The 27301-nt window shown below is 37.8% G+C and overlaps 1 protein-coding gene across 13 annotated transcripts in view; it reads left to right on the forward strand.

Moving 5' to 3' along the window:
* Positions 1 to 27301, forward strand: part of TENM3 (teneurin transmembrane protein 3) — a 459642-nt gene that overhangs the window by 355640 nt on the left and 76701 nt on the right. For all 13 annotated transcript variants that reach the window (XM_017827399.1, XM_017827086.1, XM_017827468.1 and 10 more), the window contains 7 exons: positions 7314 to 7436; positions 12010 to 12224; positions 18694 to 18904; positions 19403 to 19504; positions 19650 to 19844; positions 21178 to 21378; positions 24280 to 24465. In XM_017827399.1, the coding sequence (XP_017682888.1) occupies positions 7314 to 7436; positions 12010 to 12224; positions 18694 to 18904; positions 19403 to 19504; positions 19650 to 19844; positions 21178 to 21378; positions 24280 to 24465 (1233 nt within the window). The remainder of the gene's footprint in view (positions 1 to 7313; positions 7437 to 12009; positions 12225 to 18693; positions 18905 to 19402; positions 19505 to 19649; positions 19845 to 21177; positions 21379 to 24279; positions 24466 to 27301) is intronic.

The following is a 27301-nucleotide window of genomic DNA, read 5'->3' on the forward strand; positions in this document are numbered from 1 at the left end:
TGCCTTGTATGCAAGTGTGCATATATATTATTCTATTAATTCTAGGGAAGCAATTTTATAAATTATGGTTTGAAAGCACCAGCACCCAGAAGTATGTAGCAGTGGCAGTCCTGGAAGATGAGTTCAATATCTTACCAAGGAGCTCATATTCAAGCACAGCTTCATTAATAATAAGACTTGATTACCATACCTCATAGAACACATGGGAGAAGGGGAGGAGGATCGCCAACATCATTCAGTTCCTCTTGCCAACTTTCCCCACTGCATTGAGTTCTTTATGTTTGTAGAACATACACCATAGGCATTATCTTCAGAGGTCTTGGGGAGATGCTTGCTGTTATGGATAGCCAGTGGGGTTTTTTTCTGCTGTCTAGTGTTAATTTTTCATCTTTTGTTATTCTAAGAAAAGCAACAGTGGAAGCATGTTTCCCAATTCAGGCAACTCTGTTTCTTCTTCTTTCTACTTAAAAGAATCCTCTCACATGTGAATTCTTCTTCCCCTGAAACACCCTGTGTCACCTTTAGAATTCTTTCCTGAAAAAGCAAGTTTACCAGCTGCAGAATGGAAGCTGTTGAATTGCTGGCACTTGTGACTGGTACTTCAGAGGGTTACCCCCTCCACTTACTGTAGGACTACTTCTGTGAATAAAACCTCTGCTTGTATGTGTATGATTTTGTTTGTGCATCCTTATCATCTGCATCTGTTAAGCTTTCCCCTGCACAGCTCTCACAGTGTGTTTGCCATGCCCTTTGTTTTTCATGTGAACCTATTTGTCATTTATAGTACTTTAGAAAAAAATGTGGCTGATCCTGGTGAGTTACAATAGAGACAACCTTGAATTTTGACCAGAACAATAAGTTTCTCTGGCTTTTACTTTATATTGCTACCCTTTTATACAAAGAAAAAATATTCTTCCTTTCTGATAGCAATCATAAACCCCATCATAGTGTGTGTATTCACATCTGAGTCCAAACTTTGTTTTCCATTCAGAGCTACATCCTGGATACTGGATCATTCTAACACCTGTCTATTTTCTTTATTAACTATCTGTCTGTATCCTCTTATTGCTGTTAACCAAGCGTACAAGAAGGGGGAAAAAAATTCAGACAAGTCCAGTTCTTGCTAAACAGAGAAACAGCTACATAAATTGGTTTTCTGTTACAATTCTTTTTTATGCCTATCATAACTTTGGCAGAAGAGAACTTTGAGATAGTGAGCAAAGCAACAAAGGGAAGGCACTCCCCAGTCAAATGCAGCTCTCACAGTTCCAGTTCTGCCACATAGTTACATAAATTATCCATTTCTCTTACTACCTACTAATAGAGACTGATTTCATTTTGGATGCTAAAGAATTGAAGAGGGTTTTGAAGTGATAATGCAGTGTGTTTGCTCAAGAACAAGTTCCTTGTAAAGGGAATGCATAACGCACAGAAATACTAGCTTGAGAAAGGAGCATGCACAATAAATGGGATGGCAATGATGAAAGAATGAAAAAGCCTGATAGCCTGCAACTTCTTCCTGAAGCAGATTATTACAAAATGTTTTACACAGTGTAAACTGGTCATATTTTTTTCAAGTGTTTGCTGTGAAATATATTCTTAGTTGCTATTTTAATTATTGAGTGGACATGAAGTTTTTGTAGACTGGTTACAAACCAAAATAACTAGACCTCAATTACATAGTGAAAGACAAGATCAACCAAGCTTGAAAAAGCAGTTTAACATGGTTCAGAAACCCTTCAGTGAACTCTGTGGTGACAGGTGGTAAGATTGCCCAATAGCCTGCAACAAATGATAGCATGTTCATGTTAGCATCAAGGCTATTGTAGGTATAAATGCGCTCCTTTAATCTGAGCTCTGAATTTTTGAATATCACAGTCCATTTGGCATGGAAGTGGTGGGGGACCGCAGGGGGCAAAAGCCCAGCTATTAATTTGTTACTGCTTTTATGTTTGAGATCTGTTCTGGTCAATTTAGCCATATCCACCAGCACCTCCCAGACACAGACACCGGTGCTGTGTTCATGCCAAGAGCAGCCCAGATCCTAGAGAGCTTCCCTGTCTCTGATACCTCTTCTTCTCACTCTGTTAGAGAGAATGGACTCCTCACCTTTTAAACTGTCACCACATTCTAAAGGCTGGCCAGGCAGATAATTTGTCCAGTAGCAGTACAAGTACCACCTTAAACAACTCAGTCCCAAATGCTGTCATAGCTTCAGCAAATGAAGATCTCTTGGTACCTAGAGATTACTTTGCAGAATAGATACAGGGACTGAAACAGCAGACTAGGAAGAAGATCCTAGAATCATAGAACAGTTAAAGATGGAAAAGACCTTTAAGATCAAATCCAGCTGTCAACCCAGCACCACCACCATGTTTACAATTAAACAGTGTCCTCAAGAGTCGTGTCCAAAAGTTTATTGAACACTTTTGGGGATGGTGACTCCACTACTCTGGACAGTTTGTTCCAATGCTTTACAACGCTTCCCATGAAAAAATTTTTCCTAATACCTAATCTAAATCTCTCCTGACATAATTTGAGGCCATTTGCTCTCAGCCTGTTAATTGTTACCTGGGAGAAGAAACTGATACCCACCTCACTACAACCTGTTTTCAGGTAGTTGTAGAGAGCAAGAACGTTTCCCCTCAGCCAGCTGACCACCAGCTCGATGTTATTCCATTCACCACCATTCTCTGGGCCTGGCCATCCAGTCAGTTTCTAACCCATCAAAGAGTACCCCCGCCCATACCTTGGGAAGCCAGTTTCTCCAGGAGAATGCTGTGGAAAATGGTGACAAAGGCTTTACTAAAGTCGCAGTAGATAACATCCACAGCCTTTTCCTCATCCACTAAGCAGATCACTTTGTCCTAGAAGGAGATCGGGTTGGTCAAGCAGGACCTGCCTTTCCTAAACCCATGCTGTCAGGGCCTGATCCCCTGGTTGTCCTGTACGTGTTCCATGATGGTACTCAAGATGATCTACTCCATGACCTTCCCAGCACTGAGGTCAGGCTGACAGGCTTGTAGTTCCCTGGGTCCTGTTTTTGACCCCTCTTGTAGACGGGCATCACATTTGCCAACGTCCAGTCACCTGGGACCTCTCTGATTTACCAGGACTGATGGTAAATTATTAAAGGTGGCTTGGAGAGCTCCTCTGTCATCTCCCTCAGTCCTCTTCCCATCGAGCCCTATGAACTTGGTGTGTGTCTAAGTTGCATAGCAGGTGACTGACCATTTCCCCTTGGATTATGGGAGCTTTATTCTGCTCTGTTTCTCTGTCTTCCAGCTCTGGGGGCTGGATACCTTGATGACAGCTGGACTTGTTATTAATGACTGAGACAAAGAAGGCATTAATTACCTCAGCCTTTTCCTCATCTTTTGTCACTATGTTTATCCAACAAAGGATGGAGGTTCTCCTTGGCCCTCCTTTTCTTTGCTGAGTGTATGTAAAAACCGTTTTTGTCATCTTTTACAGCAGTGCCAGATTAAGTTCTAGATGGGATTTGGCTCTTATAATTTTCTCCCTGCACGGTGTCAGAACATCCTTGTAGTCTTCCTGAGATGCTGGCACTTTTTTCCAGAGACGATAAACCCTCTTTTTCACACTGAGTTCCATCTAAAGCTCTCTGTTCATACAGGCCTTCCTCTTCCCCACCAGCTCATCTTTTGGCACATGGGAACAGCCTGCTCCTGCACCTTGAAGATTTTCTTCTTTAAAGCACATCCAGCCTTCCTGGACTCCTTTGCCCCAGACATCATCATCTGTTCTTCTGTTCATCTGTTCCACAATGGGAACAATCATCCCAGTCTTGATACAAGTAAAAGGAGCTTCTGTTAGGGTTTGTGGGCACATTTGGAATTGTGATAACCTGTCTTTTCTCTCATCCCCTGAGAATTCATTCATGCTTGCACCTGTGGGTTATTTGGATTGAGTAGTTGTGATCCATGACCACAGCCATCACAATCTGCATGCCTTCTGGTTAGAGGCATCTGGCATTCTCAGACAAGTTATACCAGTACTGAAAGTCATTCCAGTGTTGACAGCTTCATAGATTTGGCAGACTGAGAATTAGTAACTCTAGGAAGGGTCTCTTGACTTCATTGTCATTCTCTGACATCAAATAAATGCAAGTTCAGTGGGAATAAACCAGACTTGACAGGCAATATTTAATCCAAAAATCAAGAAACTGTCTTACATTAGATTTGGGACTAAAATAGCAGCAGGAAATAGAGAAATGTATTTTGCTTCATGTGCTTTTGCTTTAATTTTGCTTCATATATCAAATTCATTATAGAAAGGAATAAACCTACTATTTCTCTGAACACAATAGAAACAGAGGAGGGGATTGAACTCTTACATCCCCATCCCAAAGGTGGAAGAAAGCCTTCATCCTTTTCTAGATCAGAGGAAATCAAACAAACATACACCACTGCAGTCTGCCTGCATCAGACTCCCTTTGGAAATTCAGAACTAGTTCATACCATTTGACTTGAAAGTCTCAGACACCCTGCTGCGATACCAGTACCAAGTGCTGCTTATCAGATTCATGGTGACATCAAGAATTTTTATCAGGGGCCTTGCTGTCCTTATAAAACTGATAAAGACTTAAAGTTTGCTTTTATATTGATGACTGGCTAAGAAGAGACCAATTCTAATTGACAAAATAGTGCCTGAATTTGTCTTAATCAGTCGATTTACCCGTGTTCTTAAAGTTCCCCGTGTCTAAAGAAATTCTGTGTTGTATTTTGTTACTTTATCAACAAGCCTGTTTCTTTCATGTTTTTCTCATATATTTTTACTGAAAGGAGAATTCTCTAAATTCCATAGCACTATATCACTGAGATTAGATAGTTGAATTATTTAGTGTAGTAGTACACACTGTAAGTTTTAGGATGTCATTGGAATTGTCTAGCAACATTTTTTGTCTGCTTAGAAAACATTCCTCTATTCACAATCTGTGAAACAGCTGCATATATCCATCTGTTCATTTTTATTAAACATTGTTTATTGAACTTTTTGCTAGTTCATTGTCGAAGTTGAGAAAGGAATAGTATTTTTGAGGGACAGAGCTAACACTATGTTTGACAGTAAACTACAGTAAGACTCACATCAGTAAAAACACAAAGAAAAGGTAATTGTCACTTACCTTGTAGTAGCTATGGTTCTGTGAGATATAATCAATATAGATCCCACAGTCCTTGCCTTTGAAGACTTCGAATTCCAGCTGGTTTGAATTATGAGGGAATGGCTGAAAGGTCACTTCGGAGCTTCCCCTTCTGATCTTCCAGTGGACCGTGAAGAGGCACAGGGCATGTACATAGTACCAGCAGATGTTAATGACATTCTAAGCTCATGTGTTTGGAAGGGATGCACTTCTAGAGCTACAAAAATTAATGTCACTTTCTTTTTCTTCCTTCTGAAGAATTAATAAAAAGAGTTAGAAGACAACATAATTAAGAGAGGGGATTTAGACCTCCAGACTGAAAATAAGAAATGTACTGGGTTTAAATCATGAAATACTTAGCTATTTGTGGACTTTAATTGCTGCAAGGAAGACTAAGTAGCATAACATATAGTAGAGTTTGACCCTAGAGATTTTGTTGAAATATGTTAAAACAAATATAATCATTAAATTATTCTTAAATAAAGATTAGATGATTCATAAATAAGGATTTCAGCTGAGGTAGGGTCAAAATAAAAATGGCTAATTCTAGTGATGTGCCAGAAATGGTGACAGTCAGATTTATGTCTTAAAAAAAGATGAGAGGGAAAAAAAAAGAAGTTTTTAGGGTCAGGGAACATTCTACATTATCAGGCTTTGACAGGCAATTTAAGGTCTGAGAAGGAAGAGTAATAGTAGAGTCAGAGTCTCGGAACAAAGAGAATATGTCATCTGTAGTGCGGATTTCAGTCTCTGAAGTATTCAGTAATAGGTCTTTAGTTGCATTCTGGTTTTTTGTTTTGTTCAAGGTAAGGGGGAGGGTTTAAGGCAAAGACCTAGCAGACAGGATCTTAATTCTGCAGTTTTTGCTGTCTGCCTGATGAAACTTCCACTAATGCCTGTTCATCTTAAGTAAGAGTTGCCATGGTCAATACAGAGAGATCAGAAGATCAGAGATGAAACCAAAAGGGAAGAAGAATCTTTTGTCATTTGGATAGAAGAAATTAATACCATTTACTATAGCAGTGATCTGCTTCAGAGACAGAAGGAGCAGAAGCAACGAAGTACAGTGAATTATCTTCCTTATATTTTGCACTAATAGTTAAAATACATGATTAGAGATTTTTTCCAGTGTATTTTTATTCCCTGTTAGCACTGAAAGAACTGCTGTCATGGAATGAGCAAACTCGTTATACCAAATGCAAAATAATTACAATAAAATATATTTTGATGGTATTATAGAGACATTGGAAGAGAATTAAATAATCCACAGATAGCAGAAAATTGCATATGTTGTGTGTATCACAATATAGCATTCAAGTGATTTGTTTTTTCATATTTTTACTCTAAAAGTTTAGATGTGGGGTTCATTCCTTAATCCCTGCTGATATCAAGGTCCCTAAAATTCCCCCTAACACCATGGCAAGTTGACTCTGTCTTTCCTAATTAACTTAGCTAAACTTTTTAACATGATCTCACCTTTTCTAATAAATGTGGTTGTGTGGTATTAAGTAGTTCAGGAACTTAGCTTATCATTATCAGAGCAAAGTGCCCCAGTGTCTGGCTCTGCTCATGGTCTTGGCCTTGTTCTGTAGACTAATGTGAGGAATGGGCATGTAACTGGAGGCTGTTCAGAGTGTTGTTGACACCATGAAGTGTTCATGTTTAGGTAAGCCCTGCAACACCCACAGCACCTTCCTTCCTTTTTTCCTGCGTTTTTTCTTTTTCCTTTCTAGCTAACCAGGACGGATCTGTCTGCTGGGGAAATAATTTATTTTAGTAGGTCATTTAGGAGCTCATTTAAATGATTTGTCTCTTCAGAATGATCAAAAATGAAAAAAGAGAAAAGAACATAATTACTGCCTATAGAATCCTTTTGAACATTGATTTGGGACCGGTAAAAGGCTCAAAATGAGGCTGGTGAGCTTTCTGTCAACTGCGTTCACCGAAAGCACTGTATCATTAAAGGACAGTGGTAGTAATTGCTTAGTGCCACTGCTAAGTTGAACTATTAGTCTGCAAATGCTTGTTCATGTAATTTAATTTTTTAATATATGAGTTGATATTCCAGTGCAAAGCATGAAAAGTCATTATTTGTGCTATTTGTCATCATGGTTAAAAGTATCAAATAACCTGTATCCTCTACCACCAGCAATGCATCTATTTGGCCTCAACTGGCAGTTGCAGCAAACTGAAAATGATACATTTGAGAATGGAAAAGTGAATCCTGATACTGTGCCAACACATCCTGTAACAGTACCTGCTGGAGAAAATGGTAAGTGAAACAGGCACCAAACTTTTTCCCTCTTTCGGAATATTTCCTTCCTTTATGTCTTACTTATTTCACCAGACTTTAACAGTTTTCCTCCAAAATTCTGTATATTTCATTTGTAAGTAATAGTAATTTTAAATCAATAAACAGGAGCGCAAGTTTCTCCTACCTAGCACGTGAAGGGGGTCATGGATCCTGAGCAATAATGTTGATCTTACTAGGAAAGCTAGCTGTCAACCAAAATTTCTCACAGGAATTTACATGTCATATTTGATGAGGATAGAAAAGCTCTCATCATATTCAGAGAAGCAGAACTTCTGCTTACTCTAAAATATTTGATAACACAATGGTTGTTTTGGGGTCCTCAGAGATTGCAGCATGATGCTGAGCCTGGCTTGGACCATCCTGCCTTAGGGGCCAGCAGGGCTGGGGTCTTGTGTTGTAGAAAGGGCCACAACAAAGCCAGGGAGCTCAAGGTGACAGGTCACACTGTTTCATAAGGGGGACCTGATACCAAGATTCAGTCTTTGGAAGTTCCAAAAGTTCGGTATAGTTTTCAGGCAAAACAGTATGTTTGTGTGTGTTACCCCCATGCCCTGTCATAATCTCTTTTTCTGAAGAGTTTACTCCAGAAAAGGCACTTCAGGAAGATTTTGCATATTTTCAAAGCTTCTCTCTTAGCTGTGTTTAGAAGGCAACTCATGATCAAGGAGCTACATATGGCATGATGTCCTCACTATGGAATAGCTTGGATTTTTCTCTACAGAAGATGATGTTTTCTTCTCTTTTTTTTTTTTAATTTCTCTCTGAAATTTAATAGGTCAGGTATAATATGTTCATTTGTTTTCTCAAAGTCTTTAGCATGTAATGTTGAGTCTGAATCATCCAACCAATTTATAAAGTAAGAAAAAAAAACTTTCTTAATTTTGTTGTAGGAGCTTTTAAAATACAAACCACATAAAGGGATTATTTTTTATCGACCTTTTTCCATGTTGCCCTTTAAGATTCTCAAAACATTTAAGAGCTTGTGCACTTCTGGCTAACAGAGGCTTCAAAATCAATAGGTTTTGAATGGAAAACTTGATTTAAATGGTTGATGAATGCAGTGTTTGCTTCATTACACAAAAATCCATTTTCCCATTCACAAGGTACAGCTGACCTTACCACTGAGAAGGAGGAAGCCTCTGCCTGCAGTTGACATCTTGAAAATATTTCAAGTTATCACAGCTCCAAGTTATAGAAAAGATACAGCTCAGTTCACTTTTTTTTTCATCTTCGTAAGCCTATGAAACTTCTCCAGCAGGACTTTTTCTTCTTTTGTTTCTTTATCCTGCTATTTTTTTCTTGAAGTTAGATAGTCCTTATCTCTTTCTGTGTTCTTGTTTTGAATGAATAGCAAAAAGCTACTTAATGGTTAATAAATACTGATGCTGCAGTGACAGCTCATCATCCTGTTGTCTTCTGCCCTCCATAGCCAGTATACTTTCTTATATAAAATATATTGATTTTTAAAAATATTTTATAAATACTAATTGTTCTTTTTCCCTTGATAATTTTTAAATTTTTTTGCAAACTAAAACCAGTTATACAGTGCCTCCAAAATAAAAGGAAATAATAAGTATATCAAATCCCATTTTTCCTTCCTTATGTCCCTAAATACTGTGCAAGAGAACAGGGTTAATTCTATCCACTGTTAAAATGCTGTCCTCTGCAGAATATGTTAAGTGGTCATTTATCAGCATACATCAATACTAAACAACAGATAGACCAGAGAATACACATTTTAAACCACAAAAGAAGGACTGGTTAGGCAGACAGCAAAGTGTGATGACTAGATGTGAAATTTAAGGAGCAGGGGCCCCATGCTATCATACCAGTTACTGAAAACTGTAAGGACAAATCAGTGAAGCCTTGATTTGAATACTTTGACAGCTGAACAACTTCTGGTACCACCCCTTTTTAGTGCCCTGGTAATATCCTGATACTCTGATTTAGACTTGAGAAATTCCAACCACCCTCACAGTAAATGTGAATGAACATGATATTTCATGTTTTGAATTAAAGCTGTGCGCAAGAACTCTTACTGTTTAGACAGTGAAAATATGATGATGACACTGCAAGGATCTTTCTTATGCTCATTGAGATACAACAGGGAACAAAGAATAATTAGTGCCCTAACCTTGAGAGTGCAAACAGACAGCGACTATTTTGAGAGAGGTGGTGGGGTGCTAAAGGGGCGTGTGGCTACAGGGTAAAACTACCTCTTTTTTGTGAAGAAAATGGGAGTCCATAGGAATATTATCTGCTGAGTTTTGAACCCTAATAATAGGCATTCCTGGCAAGTTGGTCAAAATGTTTGATAAACTCCAACTGCCTAAGCTCTCCAGTTCATGTTTTCAGTAGTACAAGTCAGTTGTTTTTCATGTGAAATGTAGAAATAGGGGAAGCAGCAGATCAATACTGCAAACAAGTGTTTATTGTTTAGTGATTACGAGTCATCAGTGTGTGAATTTATACAATACAATATGCTTAAATTTGAAGGAAGAGGGTAAAAAACAAATGCTTAAATAAACTGAAATAGTGAGTACAGATCCATCTTCTAGAATAACATATGAATATTATGAAAGGTTAAGTCCAAAGTTAGAAAAGCATCAGACTCATCCTTAAAAGTGTAAAAAAATGGTTTCTGCAAGGTCAGATATTTCACTGACTCTTCTCAGCAGAACTCTGATCAGTGTGACAATGCAGTGAGACATTTTCAGTGACTGCAATGCGTTGTGACACAGCTCTGATGATAATAATACAAGCCCCCACTTAAGGCCTCTCAGCAGTGCTTCTGTACCTGTTTAATTCAACAGCAGTTGCAGTTCATTTTGGATGCACAAAAAGTGGTGAGGATCAATCTGTGACCTCACCTGGCATTTCAGATTTTATTCTATTTTTTTTACAGTCTAAATGTTTGCAAAAAGGTTGTGTCAGTTTGTTCCATCAAATGATGAATAATGTAGAATTTGAACATAAAAGACAGGGCAGTATTGTCAGTTCTTCAGAACACTTGTATGCAAACAAGTCAGCATCACATTCAGATGGATTTAGTTCAATTTTTGTAATAGGCTAGCTGCTGAAAAAAAAATGTAAATTGGTAAAAACACAGCAAACTCTAAGACTATAACAGCAGTCCTATTTTTCTTTATATTTCTTCACTCAAGCCTCACCTTGATGTGCCAGCTGCTTAAATATGTCATTACTTACTCCAGAGTTGACATATATTGGTAAGCAAGTTCTTACACCCATCTTTGCGTCTTAGTCAGTATTTGACAGCATTGATTCCATCATGTTGACGTAGGCTTTGACCCTGGCACAAACTTCCAAGACTGCCTATGTCCAGCTCCACAGCTTGGAGTTAGTGCGTGAACATCAGACCTGACTTTTTGGCCTCAAACAGTCTTGCTGCAAACTCACCTAAACTATCCCACATTTTAAAGCTGGGTGGTGACGGTTTGTGCAAAACACTTATTAAGTGCGTCATTCATAGTAATTCTGTTTCCTTACAAATCTAGCAAATAGAAGACACTTTAACAACTAAAACCACAATTTTTTTTACTGTTTCTTGGACCTAGCTACTTAAACAAAAAGTTTGTTGGGGATATCTAAAGTTCATGACTCATTTTCCCTCTTCTTCAATGCCACAACCAGTAGTCCAGTTTTTCAGTGTTAGCATTTGACACCATGTGTCTTTTGCATGTTAGCATCTTCTTTGCTTGTTGTGGGCATTTTCATCCCTGACCTCCTAAGCCTAACTGATAGTTGCACAAATGCTTTATAGAGAAAAATCATTAATGCATTCAGTGCTATGTTCTTACTCATAGTGATTGGACTGCAAGATAAATGCATATTCATAATATAAAAAGTAGTGAAAGTACCAGCCATTGACATGCTAGTATACAAATTTTTCAGGAAACAGTAAGGGTATGGAGGTGGATAAGGAGGTGATAACAAGCCTGAGACTAAGGCTAGGGAGTGCCGAGAATGTAGGCATTATGGCATAAGAACATATGTGCAATGGAGCAAGAAACATTGCCTTTTGTGAGGGGGAATACAAAACGAAAAATAGGGAAGTAGAGCTGTCAATTTTTTAGCATTGTATAAATGCTCTGATATTTAATATGGTAAACATTGTATATTAGTTCTCTTGACTGCTTATGGTTATGTATCTATTATTCTTAAAATCTGTATGCTGCATTTCCCTTTATCTTAATTTTTTTTTTAGTGTGAGACTTTATTCTGGAAAACTCCTGTTAAAATGCCTGGGGGAAAAAAAAAAAGAATAGTTTAATGTAGATCCTAAACTGTCCCCGTAATGCTCACCCTTAGGGATGCTACAGCATTTTTAATTGGTAGGTATTTGTGGTATCTTTGCCTGTTTATTCCAAATCAAAGAATTCCTGGGATCTTATACTGAGAAACATTGTCAGGTAACATTTTTTCTGAGGTGATTTGAAGGTTTATATGAAGAATGATTGAAAGCCAGAAAGGAACACTAATTTTTTATCTCCTTATTATTCTAATCTGTCAGGAAAATTAGGGGGATTTGCACAAGAAAACAACACTATAGATTCTGGAGAACTTGATATAGGCCGAAGAGCAATACAAGAAGTTCCCCCTGGAATTTTTTGGAGATCACAACTCTTCATTGATCAGCCACAATTCCTAAAATTCAATATATCCCTTCAGAAAGATGCATTGATTGGAGTATATGGTCGAAAAGGCTTACCACCTTCACACACTCAGGTGAGAACTGCTTGCTTTAAAAGGACACATTATTGAAAACTGTAAGCTTTTATCTTTTATATAATTTTCCTCTCTCTCAATTATGTACTTTTCCATTTTCATGATTATATTTTTACTTTTTATACTTTATTGATCTCATGTGATGTCCAGAACATTTGCAATACTCTTAAGTGTTGGGATCCAAAATGGGGGTGGAGGGTGTTCTTATTTATGAGCTGTTCTAATGCCTAATCAATAATGATACTTCAGATACAGAGTCATTTTATGCACAGTTTATGGGTACATTTTTCCTTCTGTAGTACATAGACATATCTTTAAAAACCTAAGCAAACTAATATAGCATCTATGGCCTCACACGTGGTTGAGAGTTCTTGAGAAACAGCACATTAGTGAAATTTCCAAACAAGAAGACAAGGAAATACTACAGTATTTACAGCTTGGTGTCTCACTAAATAAATACATAAAAGACAAAATATGTAATATGTGTCTACAAAGATACAGTGAACTAGGGTTGTAAAAGTGACAGTCTTCACTAGGCATCTGGTGTCTTGAAACTTTGTTCTTAAGTGCCCCAGAGGATTTATTCTGTTCCACCCCTCAGAGGTTTTTAATGGCACTTTTTATTGCATGTGGCCACACCTTTGCCTACTAACAAAGAAACACTCTTTATCCATAGTTAGAGAAAAGTTAAAGTGTAAAAGAATGAACAGTCTTCTGGATTGGCAGGAGAAAGGGAGAATCATTGCCTGAGATGGTACTTTAGAATCAATTCTATTCATATTTTATTTTAAAGATTTAAGACCCTCCAAGCTTAGATGTCTTTCAGTGCAGTATTTATCCAAGTCCTGTCTCTGATCCGTTTTTCCACCTGAAAAGGTATTTCAGCTCATGCTCTTCTATTCCATTTGGAGCAACATTTTACTGATTTATATTTTAAGTGTATGGATTTGCCCTGGACACAAATCTAAGTATAGCAACCTAATGGTATAATTGGATCGAAGCTTGACTGATTATGCCTGATACACAGTTGCAACAGCAGATCCATAACTGCAAAATTAATATATTTTAATGTAATCCCATATTTTTTTTAATTTTGGTTTTCATGCTACTGTGCTATTTAAATTTATTTTGGTTTTTTCTTCAAGCATATTTTTTAAAAGATGCAGAACATAGAAATATATGTAATTATTACACTTATTTAACAGTATCAAACCACAGAGAAAGGGTCAGCAACGCAGCTAAAATCACAGAATGTTACATTAACTTTATTTTTTAGTTTAGTTTCCATTAAATTACAAACACTTCACTGAATGCAGAAAGTACAGTTACGTTTACTTAAAAATTTGATCCTCATAAAAATGATTAAGTGGATTTTCTTCAGACCTTCACGTATGAACACCTACCCTCAGGCAGACAACAAGCATAAGAAAGTCTAGTGTAAAGAAAATTGATTCAGAAAGTTATCAGCCATTGGAAATAGGGGTTTGGAATACAAATGCCATCTCAATGATAAAAATAATAACAGGAGTTAGGGGAATACATGTGTGGCAAGAATGAATAAAACTGAAGAAGCTGTTCTGGATTGTGCATTTATATGAGAAGTCATGCAAGTACGCAGGTCTATAAAAAAAAAGATCCTTACTTGATTCCTTATCCTCTTAAAAGGGTGAAAATTAAATAGAAGTGTCCTTTATCCAAAAACACAGAAAGGGAGACTACTAAATCTGTTTACCATCACTTGTGTTACGCAGATTACTGGTTCTTATTAATGTTTAAGTATGATACAACAAAAAGAATCATAGGCAAATTCTGCTACTGTATTTTCTGTAGTTTCTGTGACATTTTGAATATATTGTTCTCAGGATATAGGTCAAGCTCTCTTGTCCTATTTTTGCCTGGTATATAATTACAGTATTTTTTACAAACCATTGACTGACACTTGATACATTGAAAAATTAGGCATGCTTACTTATCAGTGCCCTAGTGAACTTACAGGGCTGCTGAAGATTCCCAAGGGTGCAAGTTTATCAGAATGTTTATATGACCTTGAACCCAGTGATGTCTGCTTAAGTACCTGAGATAAAGCACGTATGTAATATCCTAAAAAGGCAGTTTCAGTGAAAGGTTATGTTTTTTTGGTGACTGTGCTCCTGCTTGTGGGGCAAAAAAATGGAGTAAAATCTCTCTCAACAGTTTAGGCCTTTCTCCAACAAAGGGATAACACAGGACTTGTGTCTGGTGAAGACACAACTTGCATTGATAAAATATGTATTTATATCAAAGTAACTTACATGAACGAAATAATGTATTTAGGCAAAAATACATCTAATGAAACAGAAAACTGAGGGGACGGCAAGCATAAATCGATTTATTGCTTTCTTATTTCCCTTAACCCTTATGGCTTGTACTGACAAAAGTTCCTAACTGCAAGCCAGGCATAGCTAGCAGAGTCAGACTAACAACTGATGTTGGGCTTCACTGCATCCTTCCATCAGGCAAGGCAGCTTACTCATATGGTTCCAAATGTCGTAGGAACATAGTACAAAAACACATGAATGTCTACGCTGAGTTTGATCAAAGGCCTATCTAGCCCTACCTTCTGTCTGTGATGGTGGTCATATGTAGAGATTAATATAGCAGCATGACAGTACCGTAGTTATTCTTCCCACAATATGCTTTTGACCTCCAGAGTTTTAAGGCTGAAGGACTTTGCTGAGTCAAAGATGCTGTCTTTGTATTTTACGGCCTTAGATAGTTTATTTTTTTCAGTGAGTTTGTGTGGTCACCTTTGAACCTATGGAAGCTTTTAGTATCTGTGACATTTGCATCAAGGCTTAACTACACATCTCACACTGTACTCTTAAGTGTGTTTTAAGACAGCCTCCTGGTAGTTTTTGTTTCTCTCACTGTTGCTAGTGTTTTGGAAGAGGCAGTGGAGAGTTTCTCACATATTTCTTCTCCATGCCACCCTTTTTTTATAGATCACTAGTGTCATGAGTTGTATTTTTTCCAGACTGCTTTCTCATAAATTTTATTAAAGGTGCTTCAATCCTTTGGTCATCCTTGGCCTTTTCTGAACTTTCTCCAGCTTTAAGGCAGCCTTTTTGAGGTGTGGAGACCAGAAAAACTGTGAACATAACAGGTGTTTAACTATGACAGTTTCATACAATGCCTTAATGATGTCTACTTTTTACTTTCTCTTTTTTTTTTTAATCACAGAACTGATATTTCTGTAATCTGTCTACCATAGGTCCAAGATCTCATCTCAAAATTATAAAAATTGGCTCAGGGCCCATGTAGATGTGTAAAGCTAGGGTTGTTTCATGGGGACTTTGAAAAGTAGGATCTTACCCATATACATCACTTCATGTCTGCATCTCTTGAATGCTATCTGTGCTTATCTCCTAGTCACAGAGTGACAAGTGCTAATAACAAAATTTATGCAAAGTGGCAACTGCTGCTTGTCTCTCAAACATCAGTATTTGATTTTTCAGATCTTTTGTTAAATAATAAAAACCTCATTATTACCACTCTGCTAGCATTTGTAAAATTGCCTTATCACCTGTCCCCCTCCAATATCTTTGCTAATTTGCCCATGATACCCAACATGCATAACCACATACCACAGTCTTCTTTAGCTCCTTCCTTTCTGCTTTGATGTTTCTACCAATGTCTGCCTTCTCTCCATTGTTACCTTTGACTGTAATAAGAAACTTGCTTGTTACATTTACCATGTTGTTCTCCACTTCTCTCCTGTACCCTTTGCCTGTTTATCCACCTCTTTTTTGTACCCCGTTAAAACCTGACAATGAGTAAGAAGAAACTGGAGTCAATACCTGTCCATAACTGTGCAACCTCTGATGACAGTTATCCTACTAGTGCAAGGGACATAGTAAAAATATGATAGAAATGAGATTGGGAGAGATCTCAAGAAATCTTAGTTTACACTCTTGTCTTGGAACAGGATGAATTGTATATAAAACATTCCTATCAGTTGCTTAGCACTTTATTATTAAGTAATAAGAGAATGCAGCAAATTTAACTCTTGTTCTGTCCCATAATACCAAATAATAGGGATGCAGCATATAGGAAGTGGTTTGATGTATTGTAATCAGGAAAGAATTTTTGGTTGCCTTGCTGTATTTTCTTTAGGTGCCAAAATTAGTCTCAAGCACAGCTACTATGTGTGTGTCACAGACTGATCTGAGATGCATAGTTCTCTCTTTCTGGGGAATCATAAATAAATCAACTAGAAATAATTGACGGTGGCTGTCCATTCAAAACCCAATCAATGCAAGCCTGAAAGTCTTTGTGACACTTTCTAAAAATGTCAGTTCCATTGCAGCCAGAGAATCAATATGTTTATTTAAAGAGACTTTTAAGAATAAAAAAGGGATTTTGGTTTAAAGCAAAACCGTATGAATGGTAGGGCAAATCAGTACCTTTAGGCTCAATATAAAGGTAATTAATTTATTCTAGTAGAAGGAAAATTAAATTGGCATGGTTTTGCTTATGAAGATAATTGTTTTTCCAGTCTGTTTTTGTTATCATATCCTAAATATAAAAATATTAAAAGAGTTAAGATCCATTATTGTTTTATGCTGGGGGACAGAATGAACAGTAAATTCCTTTCTGTATGACTTGTGAAATGTAGTCTAAAATGGTGTTATGGTAACAGCATATGTCCTTATTACATTACAAATATGAAATCATTAATTGTACTGTGCTTGTCAGCCAGCCATTAGTGGTCAATCTAGTAGTGTAACCACTTGTTTCTGTATCAAAAATACAGTTTTAGTCTGAAATTGTCCTTCTACAAAAGTGATCTCCTGCCGTATACAAATGGCAAAGTCGCTCTTAATGTCTATAATTGACTTGTTAAAACTCAGAGCTCCCCAAGCTTTCCCTTTTTTAAAATATTAGTGAGAACCACCAGAGAGAAGTGCTCTTGAGTCAGGCAAGAGTTAAAAAAAATTAAATTGTTTTTCTGTCTCACACAATATAAGATAAATATTTAATGCTCTGACAAATGAGAATGTTGAATGGTTGTGAATAATTGTTGCTCTCCCAAAACGATTGCATTCATTTTCATGTGATGCAGCACATACAAAGCTACTGAGATACTGCATCCTAATCACATTATATTCTATTCTGCTCGTTCAGACATAGCTGGGCAAGTGTCTCAGGTGTTGATGGAGGCGTATTAACAATGCATTTCCTTCACATACTAGGGAGGAACAGTCTTAGAATAGCAGTGAATTTTGGCCTGCAATTTCAAGAAGGGATCATAAGCACTTAAACCCTTGTTCCAGGACAAAGGCTATCATATTTTCCTTTGTCCTGGGAACAGTTTCTGAAGGTCACAAGTCAGGGTGTAAAATCACTGATTATCTGGTCCTGGGAACTGATCTTATCCCAGCTCAGCTGAATCAGTGGTTTCATATGCTGGCCTTTACTTTAATAGGCCCTTGATGTAATTCCATTTGAGAAAGATCTCCAACGTGTGGGAAGATTGAAGGTTTATGTGTTACAGTTCACTTCATACGATAAACATGTGTCACAGTAAAAGGGAAACTTTGAACAGTCTTGGCAGGAAAAGCAGACACCCTCTACCACAAGCAAGAATGCTCTTTAATTTTGCTCTATACATATTGATCTTTACATGCAAAAGAGGCAGAGGACAACTTTCAAGCCATGAGAACAGACTCTAGGTAGTGTAAATAAATGTAGGGCCTGGAGCAGTTTTATCCCTCCAGGTCCCATTAGCCTTAGTTAAGATTAACGTGCATCAAACCTTGTGTTGTGAGTTTGCTTGTTGTATCAGCTGAGATGCCACTACATTTTTCAAGGCCCCACTGATGATTGTTAAAAATGCAGTGTGTGCTGTCCCTTGACTGGAGGTACAGGTTTTTTGTCAGTTTGTCATTTTCAACAGTTGCGATGTTTTCTGCTTTCCATCTCCTCTTTTGAGCTTCTGCAATGCAAAGTAAAGCTCTTGCTTTCCTTCCTCCACAATTCCACACTGTGCAAAAGGGGGATTGAGCAGTTTAATCCTTCATCTGAAACTAAATGAAGAAAAGTAGATTATTAGTGTTGGATATTATTATTAACCCATATGCGTATAACAGAGTTGGAAAGTTAGGTCTCACCTGTAATTCAGGTGGCAGTCATGACTAAAGACTCATTTCAACTAATGTTTTCTTCCCCCAATGTGTGTAATAGGTTCATTGGCCACTTGTCACTGAAAAAGCCACTCTAATAAGCATGAGAACTAGTTGGTAATTTTGTTTGAATGCTTCGCAAGGGGCAAAGAAAGAAGCAAGGTTTGGTTTCAGCTCCCACTTCCCTGCTCCAAAAGGAAACTCTCGGTCAAAATATACAAGCATGTTGTGAGGGTGTTGTGGGGAAGCTGACAATGCCGTGGGTCATCCCATGACTTTGTCAGGTTCCTGTCTGTTTCTCTTTGCAGTACGACTTTGTGGAGCTCCTGGATGGCAGCCGGCTGATCGCAAGGGAGCAACGCAACCTGCTGGAGTCAGAGCGAGCGGGGCGGCAGGCGAGGTCTGTCAGTCTCCACGAGGCAGGTTTTATCCAGTATTTGGATTCTGGCATCTGGCACCTTGCCTTTTACAATGATGGGAAAAATGCAGAGCAGGTGTCTTTTAATACCATAATTATAGGTAAGCATAATCTTTAAAGCTCTTATCAAATGCTAGTTACTGGTCAGGTTTTTTAGAAATACATAGATAAGTTTTCATAGTTAAATGATCTTTTTTTTTCATGGGTTTTCCAGTCACAGTGTTTCCTTTGCTGCTCAGAATAAAACACAGAGTGTATATTTTAATTTCTTCATATAAAGCATAAGGGGTGTGCCTTCTAGTAAAATGATGTTTGAAAGGACACTCTTTTGAAGTATTTGTTAAATGACACAGGGCACAGATTTTAAGTATGGAGCTCATATAGTTTTACCATTATAATTTTAGCCTTTTTGTTGGAATATAATATCCTAAGATACTAGAGGCATCAGCAATAGAAGATCACAGCTATTTGTGCTCTTCAAACAAACCAAACATAAACACTTCTTGGACCAAGAGCACGCTGTCAGATAGTAGTGATTCACATGATAAGTACTTCATGCAGTGGGCATCTGTAAATTATCCTTCTCTTTTTCCCTTTAGAGTCTGTGGTGGAATGCCCCCGAAATTGCCATGGTAATGGTGAATGTGTTTCTGGATCCTGCCATTGTTTTCCTGGGTTTCTGGGCCCCGATTGTTCGAGAGGTAAATCAACCCAATGCTTTTCTCGAGTCAGTCTAAGTGAGCATGAAGACAAATACATCAGAAAAGCAGCTTCTTACATGTTCTTCTTTATAAAGCTTTGATGAAGACCTTGGTTTTAATTTTTCTGCCATGTTTTGTTTCACAGCAGCCTGCCCAGTGCTGTGCAGTGGCAATGGGCAATACTCCAAAGGACGCTGCCTGTGTTACAGCGGCTGGAAGGGCACCGAGTGTGATGTGCCTACAAGTCAGTGCATCGATCCCCAGTGTGGGGGCCGGGGCATTTGCATCATGGGCTCTTGTGCCTGCAACTCTGGGTATAAAGGAGAAAACTGTGAAGAAGGTAAATTAGGATATATTTACACCAGCGTCGGCTGTTGTTTACAACAGGTTTACAGCTGGCACATCCAGCCCTATCAGTTTTTCTAGATCTAGATCTTATGCACTAACCATGTTTCTTCAAAAATCATTTTAGAATACTACAAATCAAGTTTGGGAATCACTAGTATCTCTGAATTCTACATGATTATTATGCCTTATTTATTCTCAAGTAAGCAGTGGGAAAATTCTGAGTAACATGCATTATCTTTTTGCTTGCCAGTATTTTTATTTTTTTCTGGCTGAGTTCAGCTAAGAAGAAAGCACCCAAAATACAGATGTAGGAATACTTAATGAATTTTCACAGGATAGAGTGAATTGCTAATGTATTGCATTTGTTAGTGATCTTTTCCACTGACCACATTGTGGAAAGTGCTGATTCAAGTGCATCAGAGTGAAAAATGATGCATCATTTTTGTATTCCAGAGATGTGTATAATAATATTGGTTCTGGTGTGCAGCAAAATGCAGTTCGTTTTCCATTCTGCTTTTTTAGGAAGTAAAAAGTGCCATTTTCTTCCTCAATCAAATTGATTTTATTGATCTCCACATACAAAGTAATGCAATTAAGTCTCTGGAATTAAATTTTCAGACCATTGACCCTACAAGTGTAACATTTTATTGAGTCAAATTGCTAAATTAAATCTCGTCATCTAAGGCACATTAAAGTGAATTAAGACAGATAGACAGGATGCAACTCATTCATTTCTGAGACAAGTTGAGGGTCCTGTACAGCTGTCAAAACTGTATAGCAGTGGATGGGGTCAGTTCATACCAAGTGCTGCAGGGAATCCCAACACTTGTTACACTGTGATTAGGCAGAATCAAGATCAGTTGCCCGAGACTCAAAGCCAATCTTCTTGTTATTCAGAAAAATTAGCAAACCTTGAAAGATTCTCTGTTAACTCAGTGGTAACCTGTAATTGTCTTCATGACAGTTATGTGCATGCACAGATTTCATAGTATCAGAAAGTGATGTGGAAACAAGGTGTTCTTACAAGGAAAATTACGGCAATGCAAGTAGTGATGACAAAGAGTGATTTAACTTGTAGCCAGAGAAGGGAGGCTGGCATCAAGATACCTTGGTTCACTCTGTCTTTTCCTCACTCATTGTAATGAAAGAAAGGTGAACTTCTCAGCGTCAACTTACTAATGTTTACTTTTAAGATGAATGCAATGCTGCCTATTTTGTAAGGTCTTAAAATATGAATTAAGCCCAAAAGTGCCATGAGCATCTAGGAGTTGATTACTGTTGTCAGGAATGACAGGTTTAAACTGACCTCTCTCATCTCCCTGCAGCGGATTGCTTGGACCCAGCCTGCTCCAGCCATGGCATGTGCATCCACGGCGAGTGCCACTGCAACCCGGGCTGGGGTGGCAACAACTGTGAAATCCTGAAGACAATGTGCTCTGACCAGTGCTCTGGTCATGGCACCTACCTTCAAGAGAGTGGTACCTGCACCTGTGACCCCAACTGGACAGGTCCAGATTGCTCCAATGGTAAGAGTTCAAAGCACTGACATTTTGTAAAATGTTCTTATTCTAAATAGGAGCATTTTAATGACAGTATTTTGTAAAGACCTGGCCTGCTGAGCTGATTGATGTCTTGGAGTTGACTTCAGCATGAACTGTGAATTGATTCAAAGGTTCAAAATAATTGGTGAGTTTCAAAGATTTGAAAATCAATGTATTTGTTTGTATCTTTTCGCTGCATTCACCTGGTGACTTCAGGTATTCTGCATAATCTTACCTCATACATCTGTTTAGAAACTTGAAACTACACTTGTGAAACCAGAGACAGTCACATTTTAAAAATCTCTTCTACTATTTGGAGCCATTTTTCTTGAAAAACAGACAGCATTCAAGTTTGAAGGCAAAGGGAATGCGAGAATGAATCTTAAACAGCTTTCAAGGCAGGGTACAGGCTGCCAGGGTAGAAGGAGTTGGTAGGAGTGAAGAACAGAGGGATTTCTTGAAATATGAAACTGAGCTTATTAAACCCATAGTCTGAGCTTAGAAACAAAAGGAGAAAACTAGAGGTAGTAGCACAGAGAGCAAAATCTAAATATTTATAAAGTATGACAGCAGCTTTTTGACAAATATGATTTTTTAGGATCTTGTTTGGTAGCCACATATCAAAAAACAAATCATGTCTAACTGTGAGACATATATTTGTCTAAACCAGTTCACCTAAGAACTCAGACATTTTGTTAATGAAAACTGAACACATGGGCTAGCTGGGTTTATGCCAGCTTATGAATAAATATAACTTTTTCATGAGGAACCATCTTTTTAAAACAAATGTACTTCCTGACCAGGATCTGTGATACTCCTTTATGTTTTATGCATACAAGAGTGATAGGACAGAGTTCCAAACATTCAAGAAAAAGTGACAGAAGAAAATGTTGTCTTCTGTGAAATTTGTTTAGAAGAAAAAATTCTTCTCTGAGCATTTCTGGCACTAAAACTGACTATTCATGAGAGACCCTTCCTACTTCTCAGACAAAACATGGATCCCCTATTTATTGACACGATGTTCTCTACACATTTTTTTGATGACCAATTATGCTTAATCTTTTACTTATGTTTCAAGGAATGATTTGTCATTAAAATAACATAAAATGTTTCTAATCTCAAATATTTCAAGTATGTCAGACTCAAAAAAGAGCTTTGTAAAACCGTGTGCAGATTATTTGCAGAAGCTGTGCTAAACGACCTTCAGAGTAGTACACTAAAAAAGTAAATGTTGCCCATAAACGTGTTGTTAAGTTGCTCGATGAAGAAAAGAATGAGTTATTTCCATCAGAGGGTTTTATAGGTTTGAAATCAGCAGAGCTTTCCTCTATCTTCATCAGCAGTTTGTCCGTTAATTAGCCCTTCAATTCCACTTCAATTAAATTAGCTCTAATTAATAAATTCATTACAAAGATTGACGCATCTTGCTCAAAGCTAGTGTGCTAAAAGCTGATAAACACCTTCACCCTAATGAAAAATTGATTAGATTGAAAAGAAATAAACCTTTCTTTCTTGGAGCTGCACTGACATTTTGTGCCTCCTAAAGTTAACCAAACCATCTTCCATCTCTTAATCAAAAATTTAATTCAAAGTAGATATAAAATGCTATATAAGGGGCAAAAAAAAGGAGAAGGGGAAATCACAGCTGTCTTTCTTCACAGAGGTTTTGGGCTGTTTCTTACAGGAAATATCGCAGCTCCTTGATACTGTTTAATGTTCCACAGCACTTTGAAACAGCCGGAAGAATAACACTGTTGATTGGGAAGCTAGAAACCTTTCCTGCAATGATGAAATTTTCTTTTGCTGTTAAAAATAGTTTTGATCTTTTATTCCTAAGTTACTTGTTGTCTTTTACAAGAAAACAAAAACTAAATACAGCACTTCTGTGAACCAGTACATGGCTACAACCAGCTATATGCCAAGAAATTAAAGAAGTCCCTTAGGCTGTATTGTATCTCCTCTTGATTTTCTGTTGTTTGCTTAGCAGAAGTAAAGTTTGCTGGAATCTGACTAAATGAACCAAAACTGTAAATGCAAAATCTAGCAGTCTAAATTATCATCTTGTATTAGCTGAGACTTAATATGCGTTGTTTGGGCTCTGACTACCTTTGGCTGTTAATATATTTTTCAATTATTCTATCAGATACAAGATCCTGTTACTATATGTAAATGACAAGTTAAATTGCTGTGTGTTGATTTATTTTTTTTTAACAAACTATTATTTAAACCAGACTGTTCATAGCTGTCACTGATACAAATTTACTGAAAGTAAAAGAGAATCATCTTTTATATTTAACAGATATGTCAGTGTGTCAGCATAGTAATAATTTGTCTCACTAAGGCTGATTCTTTATAATGAAAAAATGTGTCAGAAATGGCACATTTTAACTTCGAAAGGAAACAGGGACAAGGGTATGGAGGGGAAAACTTGTTAAAATGAACTTCATCATATTAGATTTTCACTCAGAACACACAGTGATCTAGGTATATGTTACATTTAGTCACCGTGAGTACAGTGTAAGTTCAGCTAGGTCTAAGTGCCATGTAATCTAAGATAAAAACGGTTATTCTTAAAATATATGTGATCACAAAAAACATGATTGAAAATTACCCAGAGGTAGCAAAAGAGCTGTGAATGCTTAAGCATCACTAAAGTATGCTGGCTAAGTGACCATGAGCAAAGAGATAAAACTGTACTCTCTGTTCTGTTGGATCTTACATAAAAATGTCTTTCACAGTAAATTCCTTTGATTTAACTTTCAAATATTTTGCCTTTTTTATTCTTCATATGTTGAATTAAAATGTAGCAATGCTAATTAATATATACCCTCTCTCTCCGCTGTGCTCTCTGCCCCCTTTTCTCCCCCTCTCTCCTCTCAAATGCAGAAATCTGTTCCGTGGACTGCGGCACGCACGGTGTGTGCATGGGTGGCACGTGTCGCTGCGAGGAGGGCTGGACGGGCGCAGCCTGCAACCAGAGAGCCTGCCATCCGCGCTGCGCCGAGCATGGCACCTGCAAAGACGGGAAGTGTGAATGTAGCCAGGGATGGAACGGAGAGCACTGTACCATTGGTAGGCCGGCTATGCTTTACGCTGTCTTCGCTGCAAAATTCAAACAGCCAGCGCTGCTGGCCATGTCTGAATAAGAAGTGCATTACTTTGAAGAATGTTTCTTCAAACAGAATATTAGCACATGTCAGTCTGTGGAAAGGAGTTGATATTTTAAGGAAGGAAATGGTTATATAATGGCTCATGAGTTCTTTGTACCTAGTGTGCTATGAAAACAAGGTGGAAGAATTTCCTTTTCAATCTTTTCCCTTTAACTGCCTTTCTGTGAAGAGGAAGTTACTTTTATTTTTAACTGTAAATATATTATTTGATTTGTGCTTTTCTGTTTTTATGTGATAGCTTTATGTCTTTTGGAAATGAAGCTTCCTATTGTTTTTCTTTCTTTTTTTTTTCTTTTAAGGAGAAGAAGCTCTATGAAGTGACTTGCCTATGCAAAAATGTTGCTTCCACCATATAATAAATGTGATATAGCTGCCCAAAATTATCTTCCTGTCAACATAGTGTTCTATTTTAGAATGCTCTCAAATTTATTACATGTTAATAATGTAACAGCAGTTTAATACAGCCGATTGAGAAGAAGCCATCCTTATTACAGCTTCTGTGTTTCTGTAACCAAGTTAGTTCTAGTACCTGAAAAACTTTGGAAGTTACTGTGCCTTTATCAATGGAGCTTTCCGTGCTCAGTTATTTACAGTCCGTATGTCCCATATACAGTAGGATATCCCTCTCCACTATGCAGGCTTTGACAGTGAGCTGGCATGAGAAATTATGCATGTAAATAAGAAGACTAAGAAAAAGTGGAGCTGTGGTGCTAAGAAATTCCCTTCCACACTGATTCCCCTTTGTACAAAACGCTGCAGGTCTGTAACTATTGCATGGCAACAGGTAGGAAACACAGGCAAAGGAACTGGCAGTGGTTTACATGCAAGAGATGTCTAGTTTGTACTTAGGTGTACAAAGCTTATCAAAGGCTGTGACATGAGTAACAGTGCGACTCTGAAGTATTTATGGGACACATCTCCCAAGTATGAGAAACATCATGGCTAAGCACTTAGAGGTGGATTGAATAGGCAACAAAAGAGGTAGCCACAAGTCAGACAAAGGCAAGTGTAACACTGAGTGATGAGGAAATCACGAACAATCTGAAAAGTCAAAAAAAAAATTCAAATAAAAATCACATAGTTTTATGTTTGGAGACATGGAGGAAAAACAGTTAAAAGAGGTGATGTAGCTGAAGCAACAGGATAGGATGGTAGGTCTAACAGCAGTGGAGCTGATAGATGTGAATATGGAATTATTTGCTTTTAGCTCAAGCTAAAAAGAGGCTGGAGCATCTTAACTTTCATGGAAATTTTGGAAGGACTCTAATTCTGAATGTGTTAGCATAACTAAGCCATCACTGAGGCACGAGTATTTTGAAAATAGTAAAACCCAAGCTGCGTTCCTGGCTCGTTTATAGCCCTGACTAAGAGGTTGGGTGGGTTTGCTGTGCTTGGTGTTCGTGAGAAGCAGTGGTGGGAGCTTTGAGGGCAGGGAAATCGAGGGCCTGTTACAACTGTATTAACTGATAACCACATCATTGCACCAGGAAGATGAGGCAAGGTTTTGTTTTGTAGAAGGGAGTCAGGTGTGAAAGTAGTAAGATTGACTTGTAAATTATTTTTTACAGCAATCACAATTGATTTTTTTTTATTATTATTATTATTATTTACTAATGAGACTGCTCAGACATAGGAAAGAGCACGAATCAAGGTGCATCTGCAGAATCACAGGGAGAATCAATAGGGTTAACATTTTTGAGGAGCTTCCAGAAAACATGCTGACAAAGAGAGTAGAGAGGTGGGGAGAGAACTGCTTTCTGAACAATAAAAGAAAGTAAATATTTAGAAGTAGGATAAAGCCTTTCCCTTGACTGCTTTAACTTGCCAAGGAGCAATTACTCAGCAGATTGCTCTGCTGTTGGTCTCACTGACCTTGGCAGCATTTCAAGGGTTGTAGTTATATACGGATGAACTGCTCTTGAACAATTTTTCCAACATATTAAGCACAAACAAGTTTTTCCTCAGCACTGGGCGAGCAGGTCTGTCTTCCCACCTGTTTATTCTTTAAATGGGTGTTTACTTTGTGGCTGCTGCTGTTAAGATAGTTTGATTAGTTATTATTGCCCTTACAGCCTCCAATACAAGTAAGGAGGTACAAGCTCTAGCCTGCTGTTATATTTATTTTTTTTGAGCTTTTTTTTTCAGGAGCCCAGTGTTACAGAGAAGCCAGGTTATTTTATTGCTCATTTCCAAGAGTACTTACTCTTTGTGGGGTAAAAATTGCTGCCTCCTCAGCTTGGCAGATGAAGAGTCAAATTGTTTTTCTCTCACCCGCCCTACAGTAGGTAATAGGTCTTTCTGAGCAATAAATTTCAGAACACAAGGGACTTCAGAATGTTTTTCTATGCAAACCAGTTTCTTATGGTCACCCTCCATTTGTAACCCAGGCATTTTATGCCACTTACAACTCTCGACTTAGTGGCAGAATCTTTACATAATTTGTGTTATGCATATGAAAGACTCCCGCTCATTCTGCCTTTATATGTCTAAAAATAAACAATTGCACTCTTCTTATTTCTGAAAGTCATTAACAATTTAGCTGCCATACTGTGAAGTACTTTAGAAATGCAAATGTGTTTCTTTGTTGCAGCTATTAGCTGGAAGTCTGTGAAGGGCAACAGCCAAAATTTACAACTTCTTTGGGAAAGGAATATTCCAAAGAAGTTGCAAATCTTAAAGGCAATTGACTGTATTCACTTTTTGGGAAAGGAATAGACCTCCAGATCTCTAGGTGGATG

The sequence above is a fragment of the Lepidothrix coronata genome, unplaced genomic scaffold (genome assembly GCF_001604755.1).
Source record: "Lepidothrix coronata isolate B3197 unplaced genomic scaffold, Lepidothrix_coronata-1.0 Scaffold0, whole genome shotgun sequence".
Lineage (NCBI taxonomy): Eukaryota > Metazoa > Chordata > Aves > Passeriformes > Pipridae > Lepidothrix > Lepidothrix coronata.